Raw genomic sequence first — 21,389 nt, 5'->3', positions numbered from 1 at the left:
GCACAGTTAACTAATGATTGAAATCCAAGCTAAAATGAAAACTGTTAATTACAAACAATATGGCTTTTCTGCAAAATATATATAATCACAAACATATCTATTTTATCTATGAAATGGTTTAACCCTCTAGCAAGGCAAGATCCATTGCTTCAAATGTGCTATAGAGATCACAGCATACAAACAGGCAATGATTAGCTCATAAAACTTGCAACTCTATGTGCTTTAGGGCACCTTATTAGTGTCCTCTCAACCAACCACAGAGTTTTTGCTTTCACAAATATGGGAAAATTATAAAACAGACTTTTTCAGAAGAAAATCATCACAGACTCCACAGAACAAGCTGGGAGATTAAAATCCTCTTAGGGAACTCCTCGCCAGTCAGTGCTGTACTCTTAGGAGGCTGGCGGAGGATCCAGTGCTACTGCTGAGCAGGACCCTGTGAAGGTATCAGGAAAGAGACAGAGACATCAGATAAAAACCATTGCCTTGAACTCAGCCCAGGAGCTATCACAAAGTCTGTACCTCTAGCCGCATTGTTAGGCTCCACATTTTGCACCAGTTTTAACACCACTCATCACTAGCAAACTTGTAACGCAGTAGCTCAGTCTCAAGGGAAGGAAGACTTGTTGAAATCACTAAAAATATCAGACACTAGGTTCCTTCTGAGTTAGATGCCTACCTTTAAATTAAACAAGTGTAATTCAACACTTTGTGCATCCGTGTCTCTATAAATTTCATTACATGTCCATTTATGTGTAATGTCAACATTTTTTTTGCAATTCCAATTTTCATTTAATCTCTTATTTAAAGACTCTTCATCAAAAGTGATTAAACTTTCAAAATATTATTTTGCAACTGAGGAGGATACCACTGATTTTTCAGGTACTAAGACTTTAGTGGAGGGGAGAAATCATTATTTCACCTTTGGCTTACCTGCAATACAATTTTTGGTGAAAATGTTATAATTATTTAACTGGTAGATAACAGCAACAGTCTAATACTACAGATTAGGCAGAGGCTTGTGTGGGTTTGACAATAATGTACAATTTTTTTTGTTCGAGTGGCACCAGTAAAAAAAGCAAAGAAAATGACCCTTGATGTGCAGAGTTCAACTTGGGTATCTCCCACAGCTTTAACAAGGTTTACTTTCTTAAATCACCAGTGTACCAACTGGAAATTAAGTTCATATATGTGCGTTCAGAACAGACTGCACTGTTGTTTGTTGTTCTTCTTGTCTTTGCCCTTGAGATCACATGCTTTTAAAAGGCAACTCCAAATTCATGCATGGGAAATGTTGTGTACCCTTCTGCTATGTACCCTTCTACCCTATGCTTTTACTATCATAATCATAATGTGCATCTGAGTGCATAAAAATAGGCACATGCATTTGCTTCTGTATCAGACAGTTCATGGCATATTTATCTCCTCTTAGTGGTAGTGAGTCACAGCTCTAGTATTTATTTGTGGTGACTTTCATGGACACTGGAACATTTAAAGGGTGCCCAACCAGCAGAGGAACTTTCGTATTACATGACCCCCATAGCACTTTTACTGATTTCAAACAAATTGGCTTTAAAGGACTTTCCCCTACTTCTGTATCTAGAATTTGAATTCCATAGAAAAAAAATGAAGGAACAGATGCTCCCCTCACCTCCAAGGATGAGATTTACAGGAAAGGGATGTGGGCATGTCTATATCATGCATCCATGTCTTGCCTGCAACACCTTTTTTACTGGGATCAGGGCTGCATCCCACCGTCTGTGTTCCCATTTCTCCTTCCCATGTTCTCCTTATGTAAGTGCCATCACTTCTTATTGCAGAAGCCCATGAGGGAAAATGGAGAACCCTGACAGGTACCAGTGTGCTTTCCTGTAGGCAGATCCTGAATCTTCTAATCTTGAATTAAAACAGGCCACTTAGTTTCCAACCCTGCATTAAGAATTTGCATTTCTTTATTTTTTCATTTATCTTCAACTGTTCTCTAAAGGGTTCAAAGGAACGTGTTAATTTCTGATGTTTTAACATAATTGACTCATAGCTAGGGATTAGAGCAAAAGACCATGTGGATTTAGCTAAATAACCCCAAACTTCCAAATTCTACTAGAAAGGACAGTAACTAAACCAAAGGAAGCAGTTTTAAACGAGGAGAAATAATGCAGAAATCATCCAAAGTACTCTGCTATTATTTTTAACATCCTATAAATCAGCAATGCCATCTATAATTGCAACGGCATATTCAGACCTAGTAGGAATGAAGGTGCTGTGGTAAGCATTGTCTAATAAGTAGTAACCTTCCCTGGTTACTGAGCTGGAACTGCATCAAGGAATTAAAAAACAGAAGTGCTTCACTCTTTCCATCCACTGCCCCAGCAGTATCTGGGTATCAGCTAGCTGAACAGTTCTTCATTAAAATGCAACACACAGCAGACACTTGGAAGCATGATCTCAGACTGAGTAAGGCAATGGTGCAAAATTCTGCTCTGTACTCTGTTGCATTAGGACCCTGGTATCCACAAAAATGTTTCTGATTTTGCTCTTCAGATGCCTGAATAGCAGTTCAGACAGGAGCAGGCACAGACTGGATTTACTCTTCTGTAAGGGGATTTTACATCTCTTACAGCATTTAGTTTGCATTTAAATAGTCTGATACTTTTCTCAAACAACTTACCTTTCTATGAAAGACAACTAGTGCACAAAGATTTGGGATTTGATTTGGATTAGTAAATTTGAAGAGCTCATAAAAGAACTTTCATGTCTGAAATATTGATTAAACAATTATGACAAAGGACTCTCATAGGTGCAGTAACAACACTGTTCAAACTCATACCTACTGAGAACTGTCCGTGTCTTACTATCTGTATTATTGAAAGCAGTTAGATCTTGGACTTGCCAAAGCATGTCTCAGCTCAGGATGGATTTGGTAACAAAGAATTTCAAACACAGAAAGGACTGTGATCGAATTTTCTTGAATATTTGCAGCAGCAATTGAAGTAGTCAACAATTCAAACGCTGTGTCTCAACTGCAGCACGTATGCCCATGTATGTGCATATATAAGGAAGCAGTTCGGTAATCAATCAACATTGTCCTTAGGTCCCTGGGAAATGGATTTGAGTGTGCACACAGAATGTCACACCTGCTGGGGTAAAGTGTCATAAAACAGAATAATGTAATCACTTGGTGATTGTCTGCACATTTCCAACATTAAAATGGCCTATTTGTTCCTGTTTTTAATTTTGAAAACTTAATTACAGTCCTTTCTGAAAGGTTTTCAGGATTTTGCTTGAGCCTTAGGGTATTATTTAAGCATACCTTACACGGATATTTGAAAAATATCAAGACTCTTCCCCTCCCCTCCTGCCCCCACAGCATTTGTCAAATAAATAATGCTGCGGTATGTCTGACATACTGTATAATTAATTAATGATTTCAGTATGAAATTATGAACTAAAGTTACATTTTATCTGTGTCTATTGAAAAAAAATCTTTAATGCACTAGATAGAGGTATTCACTCTCTGCATATCGCTATATAAAGATATACCTAAATGAGTTCCAGTATGACTACATCTATAATTCTGATGTATTTTCCCTCGTCCCTCTCTTTCAGCTTCATACCAAGGTTCATGGCATGTAAAAATGTATAAAATTACAGTAGATTATAAGGAAAGAATTACTTCCATCTTTTATGAGCTAAATTTATGGACATAAGTTCTCATGGAAGTAAAATATTTGGAATCTCCAATAATTCAATGTTGACTTTGACAGTTTAGTGTTTTTTAATAAACTCATTTGATTGTATTATTTTAATGTTTTATGACCTGTATCCATAAATCATAATGACTGCACTATTAAAGAGGATTAAAGCATACTATGGTGTAATCACACCACATTTTGGCCTCATACTATTAACTCTGGAGATGTTTCACCCTTTGTGCATAGGATTATAGTATATTTTAATGTGAACATAATGTTTTGTGATTTCTAAAGATAAATACTAAATAGAGGAAAAATGTTACAAAAGGAAGTAAGTTTTAATGGGGGAAAGGAGAAGGTTAATAACTACCAAAAAATTAGTGATCTTACCAAATTGATAATTTTAAATTTGGTTTTGAATTGGCCAAATACTTTTTCTAAAAATATACTACTCGATTTGTCTACATGTACCAAACTTACCTTCTTTTGGTCCTGTTTTCACTCAGATACAAATACTATTACCAGTAATGGAAGCTTCCCATTATTTTGTTGTGAGAGTGCCTCCATTACAAAAAACTGTCACAAAATGCCACCCTTGAGGTACCACTAAGCACCATACATGATCTTTACACCTGACTCATTAGGCTATAAAAGGTACCATAATCTACTTACATTCACTGTCCCTCAGGGAACAATGAAGGCTAAGGACTTCACACAGGCCTGCTCAATTTCAAAAACAGCACTGGGTAAAGTTGAAGAGGCTTGTTAAAAAGAAACTGAAAGCAGCTTACTATGGGCTGATTGGAAATTACTGATGGAAAACAATGTTAAGTGATACACCTAGACAAATACATAAAATAACATATCCATTTCCTCTTAAAAGTTAGCTCTTAAAGTTATAATTAAGAAAAAAAACCTCAAGAGTTGGCAGCCATTAAAACCAGCAAATTAATATTAGGAACTATTAGAAGAAGAATTACTCATATTATTATACCATCATTATGCCGGCTGCTGATCTGGTGCTCTCATTTCTAAAATGCCTACAGTAGAGCCAGGAAAAAAATTGAGAATGGCAAGGATGACCATGGATGAGACGACTTCCATGCAAGAAAGAACTAAGTGCAATAGGTTTCTTTAACCTGAAAAAAATAGAGTTTAAGGATGTTATCAAAATTGTAACCAGCATGCGAAGGGTAGGAGGAATTGACCATACTATCACTTTTGCTTCAAGAAGGCTCAATTCCAAATGTGGAGATGGTTTCTCATGCAGCTGCTTTTTGAAGATGAAGCCCTTTTTCTAAGCTACTCAGCTAGGTTTGCTTTATAGTAAGAGTATATATGAAGGGTGATATGTGCAGAAAGGGCCTGATGATTAGCTCAGACTTGTTGCAGAACTCATATGGAGCTACAGAGAGGTTTAATGAATCCAATCCTTCATGGCCAGGTAGAAGCAATTTAAAATCTTCTGTCTCTACAGAAATTATAACTGCCAGGAGTATTCTGACTATCCAGTTGTCAAGAAGGCTGTCCAGTTATTACCAGGTAAGTCTAACTGTGAAAAAGAGATATGCTTTTCAGTAAGAGTGAAATTTCTGTATTTAATGAAAAGAAACATTTACTTCTTTAATTTCATCATACTTTTCTTTATGAGCAGGTAGTAGGATGCCAAATACGGCTAAGCATGGTTAATTCAGTTTGAGTGCATATAGCTGAGGGTATCTAATTAAGTACATTAGCGTGAGACTAATAGATCCAAATTGGGCAACTAACTTAACTGGAGAGAAGATAAAGTTTTTAAGTCCCATTTTCAAGCATCTACCTTAATTCCCAGTCATTGAAGGGAGTCTCCTTATTAATACAAGCTTGTCCTTCAATGATACAGGTCAGCAATCAGTTGCTTTACTCAGCTATGAAGCATTTACAGACAGCCTTGTAAAACTTAAATATTTTCAGGATTTTTTACTTTTTTTTTCATTTCTGTTACCCAACAATGTCAGCTATTCACACACATGTATCAAGCCTTTTCTTAGCTTTTCATTATTTTAATAATCTAATCTATACTATGAATGTTCCATATGTAATTTTCAGAAGCTCAGTAAAATGAAGATCCATTCTCTGTTAACAAAAAGTCTTCCCTCTACTATAAGCATATAAAACTTTATTTGTAGCATTTATCACAAGAATTATTTTACACCAAAATTTTTACTGTAATTCTATGTCCTTTAGCTATTTTTAATGGTTGAATGATCATATTTATATAATGAATAATTACTTTTCTGCTAAAAAGAGTAAGACAAAGTTTTAAAAAAATGGATGTCCTGGGCTCATCTGGGATAAAGTTAATCTTTTTGGTAGCAGCAGGTACAGTGCTATGTTTTGGATTTAGTCTGAGAACAATGTTGATAACACACTAGTGTTTTAGTTGTTGCTAAATAGCACTTACCCTGATCAAGGACTTCCAGTGTCTCATGCTCTGCCAGTGAGAAGGGGCACAAGAAGCAGAGACAGGACACATGACCCAAACTAGCCAAAGGGATACTCCATATCACAGAATGTCATACTTTGCATATATATTGGGGGAGTTGGCTGGGAGGGGCCAATTGCTGTTCAAGGATGGGTAAGCAACTGTATTGTGCATCGCTTGGGTTTCCTGAATTTTATTCGTCTTCCTCTCTTTTTCCCATTATTATTACCGTTATATTATTATTATTTCTTATATTTAACTTTAATTATTAAGCTGTTGCTATCTCACAGGTTTTATCTTTCTTCTATTCTCCTCCCTGTCCCAACGGGGCTGGGTAGAGAGGGGTGTAATGAGTGAGCAGCTGAGTGTTACTGAGTTACCGGCTGGGGTTAAACCTTGGCAAGGAACCAAGAAAAGGTCATCATTCCTAAGGACCTAGCTGTGGAAAATTTCAGCCCATACAGTAAACTCAGATGACTGAGAACAGCAAGAACTGTAAACACTGCAATTTTATTTTTTTTTATAATATTTGATGATATTCATGCTATAATTATGCAGTAGTTTGTGTGTGGTTTCGTTTGTTCTTCTTGCTGTGAGGAAATAAAGATTTCAGTTGAATATCTTCATCAGAAGTTACTTTCATCAAGCTAAGTATGCCCTCTGAAGACTCTGAATGTTTAATTCTTACCCTACACTGAACAAAAGTATAATAAAATGCACGATTCATTAAAAACCGAAGAAATGCAGTAAATAGTCATTCTTAAATGATGCAGCTAGGACATCCGTGCTATCACCTGGATTTTATAGACCGGTGCAGTTACTGGCACGTAAGATGGTATATCCCATCCATGAACAAGCAATTGTGTTCTGCCTTTAAAAGGCTCTAATTTATTATCCATTAGTAAAACCAAATAGCCACTATCTGCAGTACCAGACTGCACATACTGAAGTAGTAGTTAAAATAGAATTTGAAACTGCTAAACTAAGCAAACACCCAACTGGAACAACTACTATGTTGTAATCAGTGCAGTGTGAGACCTGATCTGGGCTGATTTAAGTGTTTTTTTCCTATATAATACAGAGAACAAAGAAGACATGCTAAGTATGGCATGACCGTAGCAAAACCTAAACCGTAGCAAAAAAAAGCTATTCCTTCTGTGAAATTCTATTATTACGCCCTGTTTTTAGTGGCTCATTAATTTTTGAAATTATCCATGTTTTATCTCTCCCTAGAAGTGCTTTTTGTTTTTTATGCTTGACCAAATTTGACTTGCTCTTCTTAGAGAATAAGAAAAAAGAAAGGGAAGGTGCAGAAGTAGGATAGGAAAAGGAAAAGGAAAAGAAAAAAGGGAAAAGGAAAAAGAGAAAAAAAGGAGAAGAGGAAGAGAAGGAAGAGGCAGAGGAAGGGAAAGAGGAAGGGGAAGGGGAAGAAAAAAGAAGGAAGAAAGGAAGGAAGGGGGGAAGGGAGGAAGGAGGGAACAGAGGAGGGGAGTGACTAAACAGGGGGGAAGAAAGGAGAAAAAGACAGGTAATTAGAGTGCCATAACTGTAAACTGGTGTGAGTAAAAAAATATTTTGCAATGGAAGGGTATTAGACCTCATTTATGGAGAAATGCTTTCCTTAAAAGCAGAAATAGATGAAACCATTTCTGATATCAGTGACTAATGTTTTGGTACATGCTCATGTTCTTTTAACAAAACAAAAGTCCCATACTGGCCAAGATTCATAGTTTGACTGTGTCGTGGTTTAAGCCCAGCCTGCCACTCAGAAACCACGCAGCTGTGTGCTCACTCTTCCTCCCCCTGCTCCCTGAGGGATGGGGAGCAGAATCAAAAGAATGCAACTCCCACGGGTTGAGATAAGAACAGTGCAGTAACTAAGTTATAACACAAATCACTACTGCTGCCACCAATAATAACAATGATAAAGAACAAGGGAAGAGAATACAACTGCTCACCACCCACTGACCAATACCCAGCCCAACTGAGCAGTGGTCTAGCCCTTCCGGGTAACTGCCCCCAGTTTTACATCATGGGCATGACGTGCTGTGGTATGGAATACCTCTTTGGCTAGCTTGAGTCAGGTGTCCTGTCTCTGCTTCGTCCTGGCTTCGCCCCCTCCCTGGCAGAGCATGAGACTCAGAAAATCCTTGGTCAGACTAAACATTACTAAGCAGCAGCTAAAAACATCGGTGTTATCAGCGCTGTTCCCAGCCTGAAAGTCAAAAACACAGCACTGCACCAGCTACTAAGAAGGACAAAAAATGACTGCTACTGCTGAACCCAGGACAGGCTGTCAGTGTACTTTAGGGATAATTCCTACACTTTTCTTGTCCTACATAATAGATTTTTATAGCACTTTCTCCTCTTGACAATTGAAGAGCTACCAAGGAGAGCCACAGAGTAAGCTGTCAGAGGCAGTACAGAAGCCAGAGCCCTCCACCAGCCCTTCAAAACACTTACAAATTTACAATATAATGAAAGGACTCAGGCTAAATCTAGAGAAATAAGTGGGCCCCTGCTCTGGAATTCAGTCATCTGTAATGTTAAATTGTTAGAGCAATCATGGTTTGGCCTGATTTTGACTTGAACGATCCAGCAATGACCCAGCAATACTGGGCACCATTCACCATTTCCAGTTGCCATTTCCAGTAAGCCACTACTGGAATTCCATAATACAGACATGGCGAAAGTGTGCCAGATGCCCTCAAATCCCATGAATGGATATTGTTTCTTATTTCTTTGTTATATTGTTTCTTATAACTATTTTAAATATGGAACTGGATTGATTTTGGCAATGGATTGTATAACATTTGAAATCCATGTATAACATTGTAATCCATTTGGCAATGGATTGTATAACAAAACAACTTTGTTATGTTTTCCCTTCATAACAGAGAACAGGATTCAATGGTTCAGGCCATCCGTCACAGACCTATGCTCTTCTTATGCCACAGAACTTGTTAAAAACAAACAAACACCTTCATGTATCTTTCAAAAAATACATATGTCATCCTGTGCTCTGTTGGATGTTGTATATGTATATGCATATATATATATATACATACATATATACACAAACACCATACAGATACATAAACACATTCAAACACCACTTCTCCCATAGCAGAGGATACCAAAAGGCATTACTTGGTATTACTGGAAATAACACAAGGTTTCATCATGCGGCAGACTGCTCTTCCTTTATTCTGCCTTTTTCTTGTGTCTTTTTTCCCTGTTTATGCTTCTCTCTGAAGTTTTCAACTTCATTATTCTCCTGTGTTTGTTGTTTTTTGGTTGTTTTTTTTTTTCTCCTTTCAGTAAAGTATATCAACCAACTGGTAACACAAACGTCCTTGAGCAAGTCAGGCATGGGCACCATCCAACAGAAGAGAGACACGTTTATATTCCCAGTAAGCATCAACCTCTGTTAAAGCAAGATGAACACTACCTTCATCCCACACAAACACCTTACCAAAGAAAATTCCAAGTGCTTCCACACATAACTTATCCTAACATGACCTAACGTAATGAAACCCCCAAAGGTGGAATGCAGGATATAGTTTTAAAGAAAGACTTTTTAATGTTTTATTTATCATATTCCAGCTTCCTCATCTCAAGTAAAGACCATTTTAACCAAGGATGCTACTTCATGAATGAAGCAAAGCAGCTCTCCCTTCACTGGTGGCTTTCAGTGGTTTTATCTGGACAGATGCATGGTTAGCAAATAGGGACAGCAGATAAAACTCTTCACCTCACCCAAGACCATTCTGGTGCAGCCCCTTTTATTACAAAAATGGCAGAAATCCATGAGTTTCTTTCAACAATTAAGGATGGGATTTTACTCTCTGACATCCCCTTGTGGCAGTGATTCTGACAGACTGGTTTAGAATAGAGTGTAAATCTGCTTATTTCTTTGTGCCAATCTAATACAAAATTCATTCCCCTGGTCATGCATTGACTAGGTCAAATAAGATTAAATGTCACAGAATAGAATCAGCATTTCAACACAGAAACAGCAAAGCCATAAAAGTTTTCCGTACCATGAAGAACTACCCAAATACTTTAATCTTACCTCCCTGAGAGGATCATTTAGCTCATTCAAAATGTTTTCTTCATCAAAGATCTTGCCTTGGTAGCGGTGCTCATAGTAATCATGGATTTTCTGACGCATTTCAGCTGGTAACTTGTGGAACGACATGTATTGTTCCACTTGTTTGTACTGTCAGGACAATAAAAGAGCAAGTCAGAAAAATCTACACTTTTTTACTTTATCTAAAGGCATCTACAAAATGAAAATTCATTTATGTATCCACTTAAGCTTTACATATTTTACAGAGATAACATTTTATTCATATGTCAGAGAACCCTCACACAAGTATTGGTTAATTTAATATCGCTCACATGGCAGCATGACTATAAGCCACAGAAACTGCCTTTAGTGGTGACACTTGATGCTAATATCCACATTAAAATATAAGTTTTAGAAGCCAAACCCTCACACTTGTCATGTGTTCCCTAAATTCCCAGCTATTCCAAAGCTGTGAAAGTACAGCAACACCAATTTCAGCTCATTCTATGCAGCAGATAGGGAACCTGTATACACAGTATCCACATCTCTAGTGCTGCCTTAAGAGAGAGTTTAAGCTGTGAAATTTCAGAAACTGGTTATGCTGCATTAATATGTAACATATAATGTTGTGTATCCTTATAAAGTGACTGAAGAATAAAGTTTAAATCTGTGGAGATAATGAAGTAGAAAGCATTTTTCAGAAGGAATGAACTGGAGAAATAGGCATAGCATTATGAAATAGAAAGATGGGGAGCAGACTGATGCCAGGACCCAGGAGATTCAGAGGACCCGACTTCATCTGCCTTCTGCCTCTTGTTTTCTTGTTTCCACTAGTCCTCTGCCTCACTTTCTGCTTTGTTTGCTTCCCTTTTTCAGAAGCCTTTTTCAATGGTGTAACTTTCAGACAAGAAAGTTGCAAACTAATGTAGAGTTGAACTGTACTAAAGTGCATGATACATTTGAGCCGACAAAACGGAGAAGTTGCCCAAACCACAAATGGACAAGTATTGCCTGATCAAGACTTCTGCCTCTCAGACACCCTATCCTTAGCTCAGATGAAGAGGATAAGGCACTGAGGCACAGAAGGATAAAACCCCTCCCATGCTTATAGGTGAGTTAAAACTTGGTTTACTTAGGTAAAGAATCTTAATTTATTTAATTCATTTTTGTCATGCTTAATGAGGCAATTCTAACTGTATTTGATGGAAAAAAAAAAAGAAAACAAACCAATGAAATCTTACTTAGCATCATCATCTCTGTAGAGCAATTAAATGAATTTATAATGCACATGCGCTCACATACATGAACTGCAGCATATACCCCATATCCTCTAACTTGTGCAATTGAAGGTTGCTCCATCCTCTGGAACGGAAATTAGTTTTTGCTTTACAAAGTGGCAAAAGATTAGATGAGGCCACTTGTACAGCATGCATTCCACAAATAAAAGGAAGGTAATTTTGCATGGGACAATATAACAACGCATGATGAATATGTAAGTCTGATTCAACCCATGTACAGCTATTCTGCACCTCTGAAGCAAGACTTCCTCACCTCCGTCATTTAGAAGTGACACTTAAATTTGTGTGCTCATCATTGGTTTTTGTTCTGATATGGAGAAATTTATCCATACGTTGCGGGTTTGAATCTGGGTCACCAGAAGACAGACGCTCTATCATAAACCAAGTATTGCTTCTAAAATTACCCTACCTATGAGTTACAGCTCATCTAGGCACAGATTTACATGGAGTAAAGGGACAGCAGATCACCCAGTGGTCTACATATCTCACCAAGTTGGTCACACATTTCCAGCTGTTGTGCAGCGCTACAGCTTTTCTGCATCAAAACAAAGGAGAAGATGCTGCACTGTGCAATGTCCCCTCCAGCCCTTCATTGCTTTGGCTTCATGTATGGATATGGAACACATGTCACGTGTCATAGCAGACATGGACAAGGAAAGGACTTCACTACACCCCTCTATCTGACTTGATTTACATACAAACATGCTTGAGCAATGCTCAATAAAAAGTAATCCTTGCTAATAAAAAATATACATTCATTCATTGAGATGTATAATGCAAGGTTGCTGCAAAGGAGTTCTATACCAGAATGACCTTGAAGAAGAGATTCATGCTAAAAGCAGTTTGCTTTGCCAGCAATTTACCCTGCTTTCTTTAGTGCTGTTATTTAAATAGGTGCTTTCTCCCATAGAAGCAGTTCTTTTTCCTACCATGAATTATGGTTACACGAGAATTATGCTTACAGATGAGAATTTTAGCAAAGCAAAAAATAAAACTAGTAGGAATGTAATGACATACACTGCTATGTCTAAAAATGCTTCTAAATTTGTAACACACACAATAATAGGGACAGCTGCATATTAGTAAAAAATCTACACCAATGAATTTAAAGTCTCCCACAATTCACAGAAACATTTAACCATCGAAAATACTATCAAGGTCTCTTCCATGTCAAAATATCTGACCCTGTGACTGTCCAGTACACTATCGCCATCACCCTGTAATGTATCTTTTCCTAACCTTTCTGAGTGTGATTCTGACTCATATTCTGTATTATTTATGCTGCTACTACTCCCTTCTTGACATCCTGCCACAGCATTCATGTGAAGTGTTCCCTCAAAACATTTAACTTTTTCTTTTCTTCAGCATCTGATATCTTTCACTCAGTCCAAGTAATGATTGCTTTTTTATTTCAGAGAAAAGCAAGTTCATTTTTTCAGCTTGCTGTATGTCATTGGCAATATTGAGGGTTTCCCAGATTAGCTGTGACTGTAGTGTGTAACATTCCAGCTGCAAAAAAAAGTGCTAAAATGAAGATACAGAAAGAGCAAAATTAGCATGGTCTTGTTCATTTTGTGCAATAAATCACTAATTTGTCCAATTTCATTTTGAAGAATATATTCTCTGTGGGTACCACACATATCAATAATGGTTAGAAATTGAGATTTTTTTTTTTAAATAATTATACTGATTTTTGCTGGATTTATTTTTTTTTTAAATGCAAATAACAAACAACTGAATTATTTTCTGGGAAAAAAAAAAGATAAAATTGCCAGTGAAGTTATATTTTTGTAAATACTTTGTATGTTTACCATATTTAAAAGAGCTGTAACTGATTCAGAGTTATCCATCAAATGACAGGTGAACCTGCATGTTCTTATGTGAGTGAAATAAATTCTTCCTAAAAACTATTCTCATCACAATGCATCCTGCATCTTTTCTCTTCTAGATTGAAAATTTTGGTTTTCTTGGAAGTCTTGTTGGTGTTTGGTGGTTTTGTTTCTTTGTTTGTTTTCTCCTTGTCTGTTTTTGTGTGTGAAGAAAAGAGATGTCTTAATTCTACATTCACAGAAGTACCTCTGGAACTTTTCTTGTATCTGTGTAAGAGGAAAGAGGACTTTACATAATTGCATTATTGTATGTTTTTAGCCAGCCAAAGCCACAGCCCTATGAATACAAACAAAATTTCAGTGAGATATGTAAAAGAAAAATTTAATCCTATATACAAATTAGAAATGTAAACCCAAAGCAGAGATCATATGTAAAATCTGCTGAATTAAGCAAGTTCTGTCCACAGTTTAGTTGTGATGAATTCATAAGTAGTCTTAAAATGGTTTGAAAATGTTTCCCTGCCATGTGTAAGAAGAATTTAAGCAGCATTATAATATGTGAAGGAGATTTAACTCACTGAGAAGGAGCAGAAAGCTGAGAGGAGGCAATCTGATCAAGATGAAGCCTTTCTAAATAATGAAAATCAAGCAAAGAACCATCACAATTTTGTATGGTTTCTAAACTACATTAGGGTATATAGGTCCCCTGAGTTACTGAGTTTATTCCCCTGGTATTGTAAAACCTCACATCATGCTACTCCTTATAAACAAATCAAGACATCTCAAGAACAGTTAGACTTTCTCTCTCCATCAGTCCTTTAAGAATATTGTTTCAAGAAGCTTACTGGTGTTATATATATCTCTGAACATTATTTAAAATTTCAGTCTAAATGTATGCAGATGCAGTTTAAATCAGCTAATGCTTACTGAAAAATTATCTGGCACCTCCAAAACCTCCTATCCCTTAGTATGTCTCTCTGGGGTATTTAAAGATGGGAATCATGTCTCTTCTCAGCCTCATCCAAGTAGTCCATTATACTTTTTGTTCTGAAGACAGCCTACTGGCCCTCTTCTTTTTCATCCATTCTAGTCTGAGTTCATCTTTCTCCAACTGCAGTTACTAGAACGTACATATTATTTTAGAGGAAATATGACCGATTTGTACTATTATTTCTTTCCCACTTAGTGCAAAGCCAAAATGCATTGAAATGGTTGTTTACAGTCATTCTATGAGCAGCTCCATCACTCAGATTCCTCATTTTCTCCTTGCCACTTACAATTGCTGTGTTCCCCCATCTTCCAGTTTATAGCAGCAGCTTGTATCAGTGCCTGAGTCATTGGATTCTGAATTTCTGAATTTCATCCTATTCCTATTACCTCATCTCTCAAAACTCGACTCATTGCTTCTATAAAGTATCTTGATCTTTCTCTAACATTAGCATCTGAAGTTTTATACCATCATAACCTTCATACCATCACTGAACTCCTGAAATTATTATGCAAGCCCAGTAACAATGTTGCACCTTTAGGTACGTTTCTACTAGCCTTACTCCAGCTTGGTATCTGGCAAACTCAGCAATGGGCCCACAACCAGATCAGGGGAAGGACTGGCAGTACATGTGAAAGTAAAGAAAATTGCTGCCTTACACCAGCTTTGCTTCTAAGAGCAGAATTAGGTCTACATAACCTAATGCAAATCAGTTTTGTGCAGATAAGACATTACAGTCTACATAGCAGGTGTCACATTGAAGAGATCCCAGGAATTTCTTACACATCCTAATACTTAAATGATTTTACTCTTTGAAAATTTTCATCTACTACTACTTGTGAATTATCAAGTGAATGAAAAGGCAGCAAACCTGAATATCACCAGCCTTGTGAGACCTCACTTGGAGTACTGTATGCAGTTCTGGGATCCTCAATATAAAAAGGACATGGAACTGTTGGAGCAAATTTAGAGGAGGCCACAAGGAGATTCAGGGGACTGGAGCACCTCGCATATGAAGACAGGCTGTGAAAGTTGGGGCTGTTCAGCCTGGAGAGAAGGCTGCATGGAGACCTCATAGCAGCCTTCCAGTATCTTCCAGTATCCCTCCCCAGCCTATAAGGATGCTGGGGAGGGACTCTTCATTAGGGACTGCAGTAGTACGACAAGGCGTAATGGGTCAAAACTTGAACAGGGGAAGTTTAGATTGGACATAAGGAGGAAATTCTTTCCTGTTAGGGTGGTGAGGCACTGGAATGGGTTGCCCAAGGAAGCTGTGAATGCTCCATCCCTGACAGTGTTCAAGGCCAGGTTGGACAGAGCCTTGGGTGCCATGGTTTAGGGCGAGGTGTCCCTGCCCATGGCAGGGGGGTTGGAAGCAGGTGATCTTATGGTCCTTTCCAACCCTAACTATTTTGTGATGCTGTGATTCTAACCTTGGACTTCGAACAGAAACTCTTAGAATTACAGAATTAGAGACTGTTCTCTTTCTGTGATAAACAGTCTTGAAAAATGTGGAATGACAATAAAGATTGGAAAGTTTCATGTGATACCTTAATTCAGCTTTCTAAAAGTCAAGTGTCTAATTTACATCAGTTATCCTGATTCTTTCATGCCAGAGAGAGATAACAAGGGCGATTAATCTTGTTCTAAGCTTCATGTTTTGCATACATGTAATAAACTCACATCATCCTCATCTCCCTCTCCGTTGACACTAGGGGAGATCCAAATGACTAACACTGACCAATTAGCTAAGCATCAACTGTAACCATATATTTTAAAATAATAATTTAATTAAGGATTCTGAAATATTAACCTTTTGGTTGTGATACATATATATGATCTCTGATTCAATAGGAAAATACTAAAGGATTACTTTCAAGTTCAGTAACCCATGTAAGTGTGCTAAAATTTCAATCTTAAAGAAAGAAATCTAACGAATTTGGTTACCAGCAGAAGAAAGTGAATGCTACAGGGAGGCACTGAGGACTCTTTGGTCATGAAATGCCAGGTAAGGATTTTATATTTGTGTTTTGGATTCCTTTGGGGAAAAAGGAGATGGGTGCTCTGCATTAGAAAGGCAATATATGAAGTTCTGTCTGAATGAGAGTAAGGAAAAGGTAGTATGCTATCACATCACTGAACACCAACTGACAAAAAGCACTGAACTACAAAACTGTCTGAAGTATATAAGATTTAATTCTAATAAAGCAATATAATTATAAATTTTCTCCCTGTTTAACTTTTTAGTAGTGACTAGACCCAATTCAAGTGACTGTAAATTATCTTACATGGCAAAACATTTCAAAAGCCAGCTCATCTTAATAGGTTTCATGTGCTGAATAAAAAGGCACAGCTCAAATATTTTAATATTATTTGAATAGCTTTTTCTTGGTAGAGTGTTTCTATAAACACACAGTTTACAATGTTATGAAACAATTTTCTGCTATTTTTTAATCCCTGTGAAAATTCACTGCAGTTTACACCTCAGGCTCCTGTACTTTCCACAAAATATAAGCAGACATTATTGCTGCTATTGTGCTCTAAGGCCCTGAAACAGCCTGAAGAAACCAAGGAGCCTTGCCCCTTTTGTCCTTTACTTTGATGGACACAAGATTTTACTTTCTAGCGACAGTTTTGCTTTTTGTTTTTTTCCCAGAGAAGAAAAGGGTGAAAAACTTTCTGAAACAGGTTGGAGGAATTGTTTTAAAGCATTTAAACACTTAATGTTGCCCCAGTTTGACATTAATTTGTTTATTCATGGAGTTTTAGCCCCCTCACTTCTCTGTAGAAGGTATAAGACAACAAATAACTTTCAGGAAAAGGGGAGCTTCAGCAGATATCGTGAGGTACAGAACTGGAGGGATGGCATTTGCAATGGTTGTTTAAGCAAATACAGTTTAATAAAGCAAATACAGTTTAATAAAGCAAATACAGTTTAATATTGAAGCTTTCCAAAACAAAATGTAAAAATATTTAAGCTAAATCAAAATTATGCTGTTTATTCTTTTTCTTCTTATTATTTTATGGAAAAATTGATATAATTTTCTTGACGTATGCAAAGTCTAATGATTTTGGTGGAAAATTTTGCTTCGTGGCAAGTGTGTTTGGCATTAAAAATAGTCACCTCCCCATAAGCAGTGCTAATACATGGCTCTGGAGATAAGAAGGTGTGCGGACATGGACAGAACTGAACAATGATCACACATTAGCAAAGAATTGAAGCTGGGAGAGCCTTGTTATATTAACTACGTGAGAGGTTTTATTGCCTCTTCAAAATTATTCAAATGCGTAAGTGAACTGGAGAAGCAAATTATCATGGAATTATACAAATTATTAAATATGCAAGAAACTTCAATTCATATATAAAATAAAACATATCAAAATAACATTCTGGTTTTCAATTCATGAAAATATCTGTAATGTCTCCTATAATGAAATCTGGCATTCAACTGAATGTTGACTTATCTGAAATTACATTGATGAAAGAATTTAAAAAATGCAGCCTGAAGTTTCATCTGACAAAAAATTCCCAGACAATTAATGTTTAAGCAGTATAACTGTATTCCATTTGTTGAGATTTCATTCTGCAGCAGTGCAACTGCAGGTGCAATGAATGAGTACTGAAAGATTATAAACTTTCCACTTAGGAAGTAAAATCACTTTTTAAAAGCAAACTTTCCTCAAGAAACGTTTTTTTTTAAGATTAAAGGGATAAAATTTGCAATATCCTGTGCAAAGACCATGTAATGAAAATGTATAACTTCCATTTAAGATACTATTTAGAATGAAAATGTTGTGTATCTTAAAGCAACCACTTTGCCAAAACACCTTATAAACTCTTTCAATTAAATTTCAGATATTCTACTGTGTAATGCAATTACCTGTTGTGGCCTCCCCCAAAAAACAAAGAATGCGTAATTTTATAGGGCACATTTTCCCCTTTTTATGATATCTTTCTCTCTCATTGGAAATAATAAATTTATTTGCTTATTCCACTCATTCATTTGAGAAATTAGATAATGGATTGTTTACAAGCTTTTAAAATTATGTCTCCACCCAGTACTGAGCAGTTCCAACACACTAGCTGAGCTGCATGGTTGTATGTCTAAATATCACATGATGCTGCTTCTGTTTGCTGAATGCATAATCTAATCTGTATAAATAAAAATAATGCCTGAAAAAGAATCCCCCATGCTTGATTCTCCCAGCTAGAATTTGAATAACAAGACAATCACAGACAGCAGGCTACACTTTTCTTTTTGCAAGAACTTCCAGTCTAAATTCATAAGTGGATTCTGTGTTAAAATAATAATAAAAGACATTAACTTACAGATTAATGGGAAAGGAATGAGAAGAATTGTATAGCTTATATTTATTAATGGCTATTTAAGAGACTCAATTTTCTCTTGTCACATTTATTCCAACAACCTGGTATTTTTCTCTTCTTTAACTCCTTAATGTGCCACCAGCTGTAAGTGTTATTCCTGACACACGGTGGTGTAAATGAGGTAAAACTAGTATTCCTGCTCACAAAAGATGGGGAGCCTGTATTTTTGGTCCAGCCATTGTTTGACTGTGGGAGCCTGGGCCAGGCACGCAGATGCTGCAGGATTTTGTTACATGCATCTTTCCCATCTCAGACTGCAAATAGTGCTATTTAATGAACCTGTCAGCTGGATGATAATAGGTCTCCAAAATTATTCTCTCTTTTCTGCAGCCATTGTCAGTCATACAGCCTGTGTGCCTCAATTCACAGATACAGAACCAAACTATAACAAACTGGTGGCTCTGTATAAGTGTGCTGATGTCTCCAGCCTGGAGCTTCAACTACCAGCAGATGGAAGAGAGTGGAGAACACTGATCAGGTCTCTTCTACAGTAACGTAATCCTACCTCACTAGTAAGTATTCCTTATTACCCTAAGGCCCTCATATTATGCAAGCATAGCCTAGCTTTTTTACCTAAAGCCCTTGGTTGAGGACCTGAATGGTTTTCATATTGCTGGATGACAGAGAGAAAAGTCTAAACCACCTTCCCAAGCTATAAAGAATTCTGCATAAATATTCCTAAAGCATTTAAGCTCAACTTCTATCAGTCTCACCCAACATTTAAAAGCATTATCTTTGATAGCTGCTACTTTGTATGTGGTATTTGCAGTGCTCATTCTCTTCCATATGGCAACAGTTTTTTCATCTTATAGGATTGGACTCATTGATTCTGTCCTAATATTAAAAACAATCTCTTTAGGCTCCTGCTTTGTATTCAACAGAGGGCTGCAGCCAGTCTCCATGCACTTGGCAGAAGGGGACTCTCATCCTTCACTGGAAATTCAACGAGGAATCAAGAAACATTACTGTGCCCCTGCAATGATTACTGTACATCTGGAATTTGTACTGTTCCTGCTTTTAAAAATCCTTTCCATCCTAGGTTTTACTGGGATTATTAGGAAAACAAAGAGGTTTTGCATGTTGAAATACCTCCATGTTTCAAATAGGGATATGAGTCAAATCCTCATGTCTCTCACATATGTGTTTCCTCAACCACATCAGAAAAGGAACTACTTCCATTTCATGAATACCTCTTATTTATGCATAGTACACATTTCATGAGCCAGGGGAGCTTCTGATCTGACTGTCAAGGATGAATATTTGGTCAAACTTGAATTTAGCTCTAACATTTACTCATAGCACAATTACCTGGTATGATAACCATATATACCAAAAATGAGTAAGCACAGATGGTTCTCAAATGAGCAGAGATCTGGTCATGTTCAGAAGACACCGAACTGTAAACATGCTCATCAACCATTTGGTTATCTTATTTTGTTAGCAGCAAGTAATAAGTTCACCTGTCCATCCCACAGTCACTGACTGGGTGAATTGACTGTGAATCCAGAGATATTTCTACAATCTGCTTTCTTCACTGCTACTCTGCTTAGCATACAGATCTTTTCACAAAAAGAAAAAAATAGTTTATAATCAACCACAAATCAAAATAAAAAGTAAGCTTTGTGCTGAATGGTATGATAGGTTGTCTTTTATAGTTCTTTATCATGAAATGGAACTGAAGTGATTTGTTTAGCCTAAAAGCTATCATCTGTTTATTATCTATTTTTCGCTAATTACCCCCCAAAGAGTACTGTTGCTTGCAAGAATGCTTTAAGCTGTCATTTTACTTACGGGCTGTAATTAAACATTTCCTTTCAATTGCCACAAAATACAAAATCTCCTATTGTTCCTTTCAATTAATGTAATTGAGAAATTAATTAAGTTTTAGGCAACTTTCTGAATAGGATTTGTTTCTTAGTGTGTTCTTGCACAAATTTTCATTTTACTGTTATAAGAAGGGGAGGGGAGTAGCATGAAACCCAGGCTCAGTTCCTCTCTTCATAGAAGCAATGACTGATCTCTTATTTAATGAAAAAACTATTGCAGCTCCGAGGCATGAAAAGCAAAACATCTCTTCTCCATGCTACTATAGGTGAAACTGTATCGACTCTAAGGCAGGATAATTTTCTGTCATAATGAGAGAAATAATGTACAGATGACAGCTTATTTAAAAATATCTGCTATGCTGTAACAGTCTCCTTAAAGTTGCCAGTTTCAAAGTGAAATTTAATTTTCACTATTGAGTCATCTTGTACATTTTCCTTAACTTTCTAATGGTTGGGATTCCATTTCTTTCTTTTCAATTTGTCTGTGCCAGTAAAAACGAATATACACTAAAAGCAGTGCCTGTACGGGATGACAGGAGTTATTCCTCACATGCACTCTGTGAGAAGCAGGGAGTGAGGGAGATCAGATCAGCTCTGCTCCATCACACCTTCATTCAGTCCTGGGCATGAGTATCAGTCTGTACAGCTCAAGGACCTGCTATGGGGGCATCTGTCCCTAGGCACTGAACGCATGCTGCAGCTGCTTTTGATGCCTGTTCTGACCACAAGAGTGGCAGTGTTGATTGTCTATTTTCAATTGAATGAAGGTGGTTTAGAGATGTATGTTGGGTCTGCCCACTGGGTCAGCAGTGGTTTCCTGTAGCATGAGCTTC

At 37.0% G+C, this 21,389-nt stretch overlaps 1 protein-coding gene across 1 annotated transcript in view; it reads right to left on the bottom strand.

Moving 5' to 3' along the window:
- The window catches only part of HCN1 (hyperpolarization activated cyclic nucleotide gated potassium channel 1), a 188,537-nt gene that overhangs the window by 33,165 nt on the left and 133,983 nt on the right, over positions 1-21,389 (bottom strand). The window contains exon 5 of the mRNA XM_062604286.1: positions 10,232-10,378. Within this exon, the coding sequence (XP_062460270.1) occupies positions 10,232-10,378 (147 nt within the window). The remainder of the gene's footprint in view (positions 1-10,231; positions 10,379-21,389) is intronic.

This window comes from Pezoporus occidentalis, unplaced genomic scaffold, assembly GCF_034315485.1.
Source record: "Pezoporus occidentalis ecotype Australia unplaced genomic scaffold, CSIRO_AGI_Poc_V1 ctg85, whole genome shotgun sequence".
Taxonomy (NCBI): domain Eukaryota; kingdom Metazoa; phylum Chordata; class Aves; order Psittaciformes; family Psittacidae; genus Pezoporus; species Pezoporus occidentalis.
Note: the sequence above shows the minus strand (reverse complement) of the source record. Positions and strands in the feature narration are given on the sequence as shown.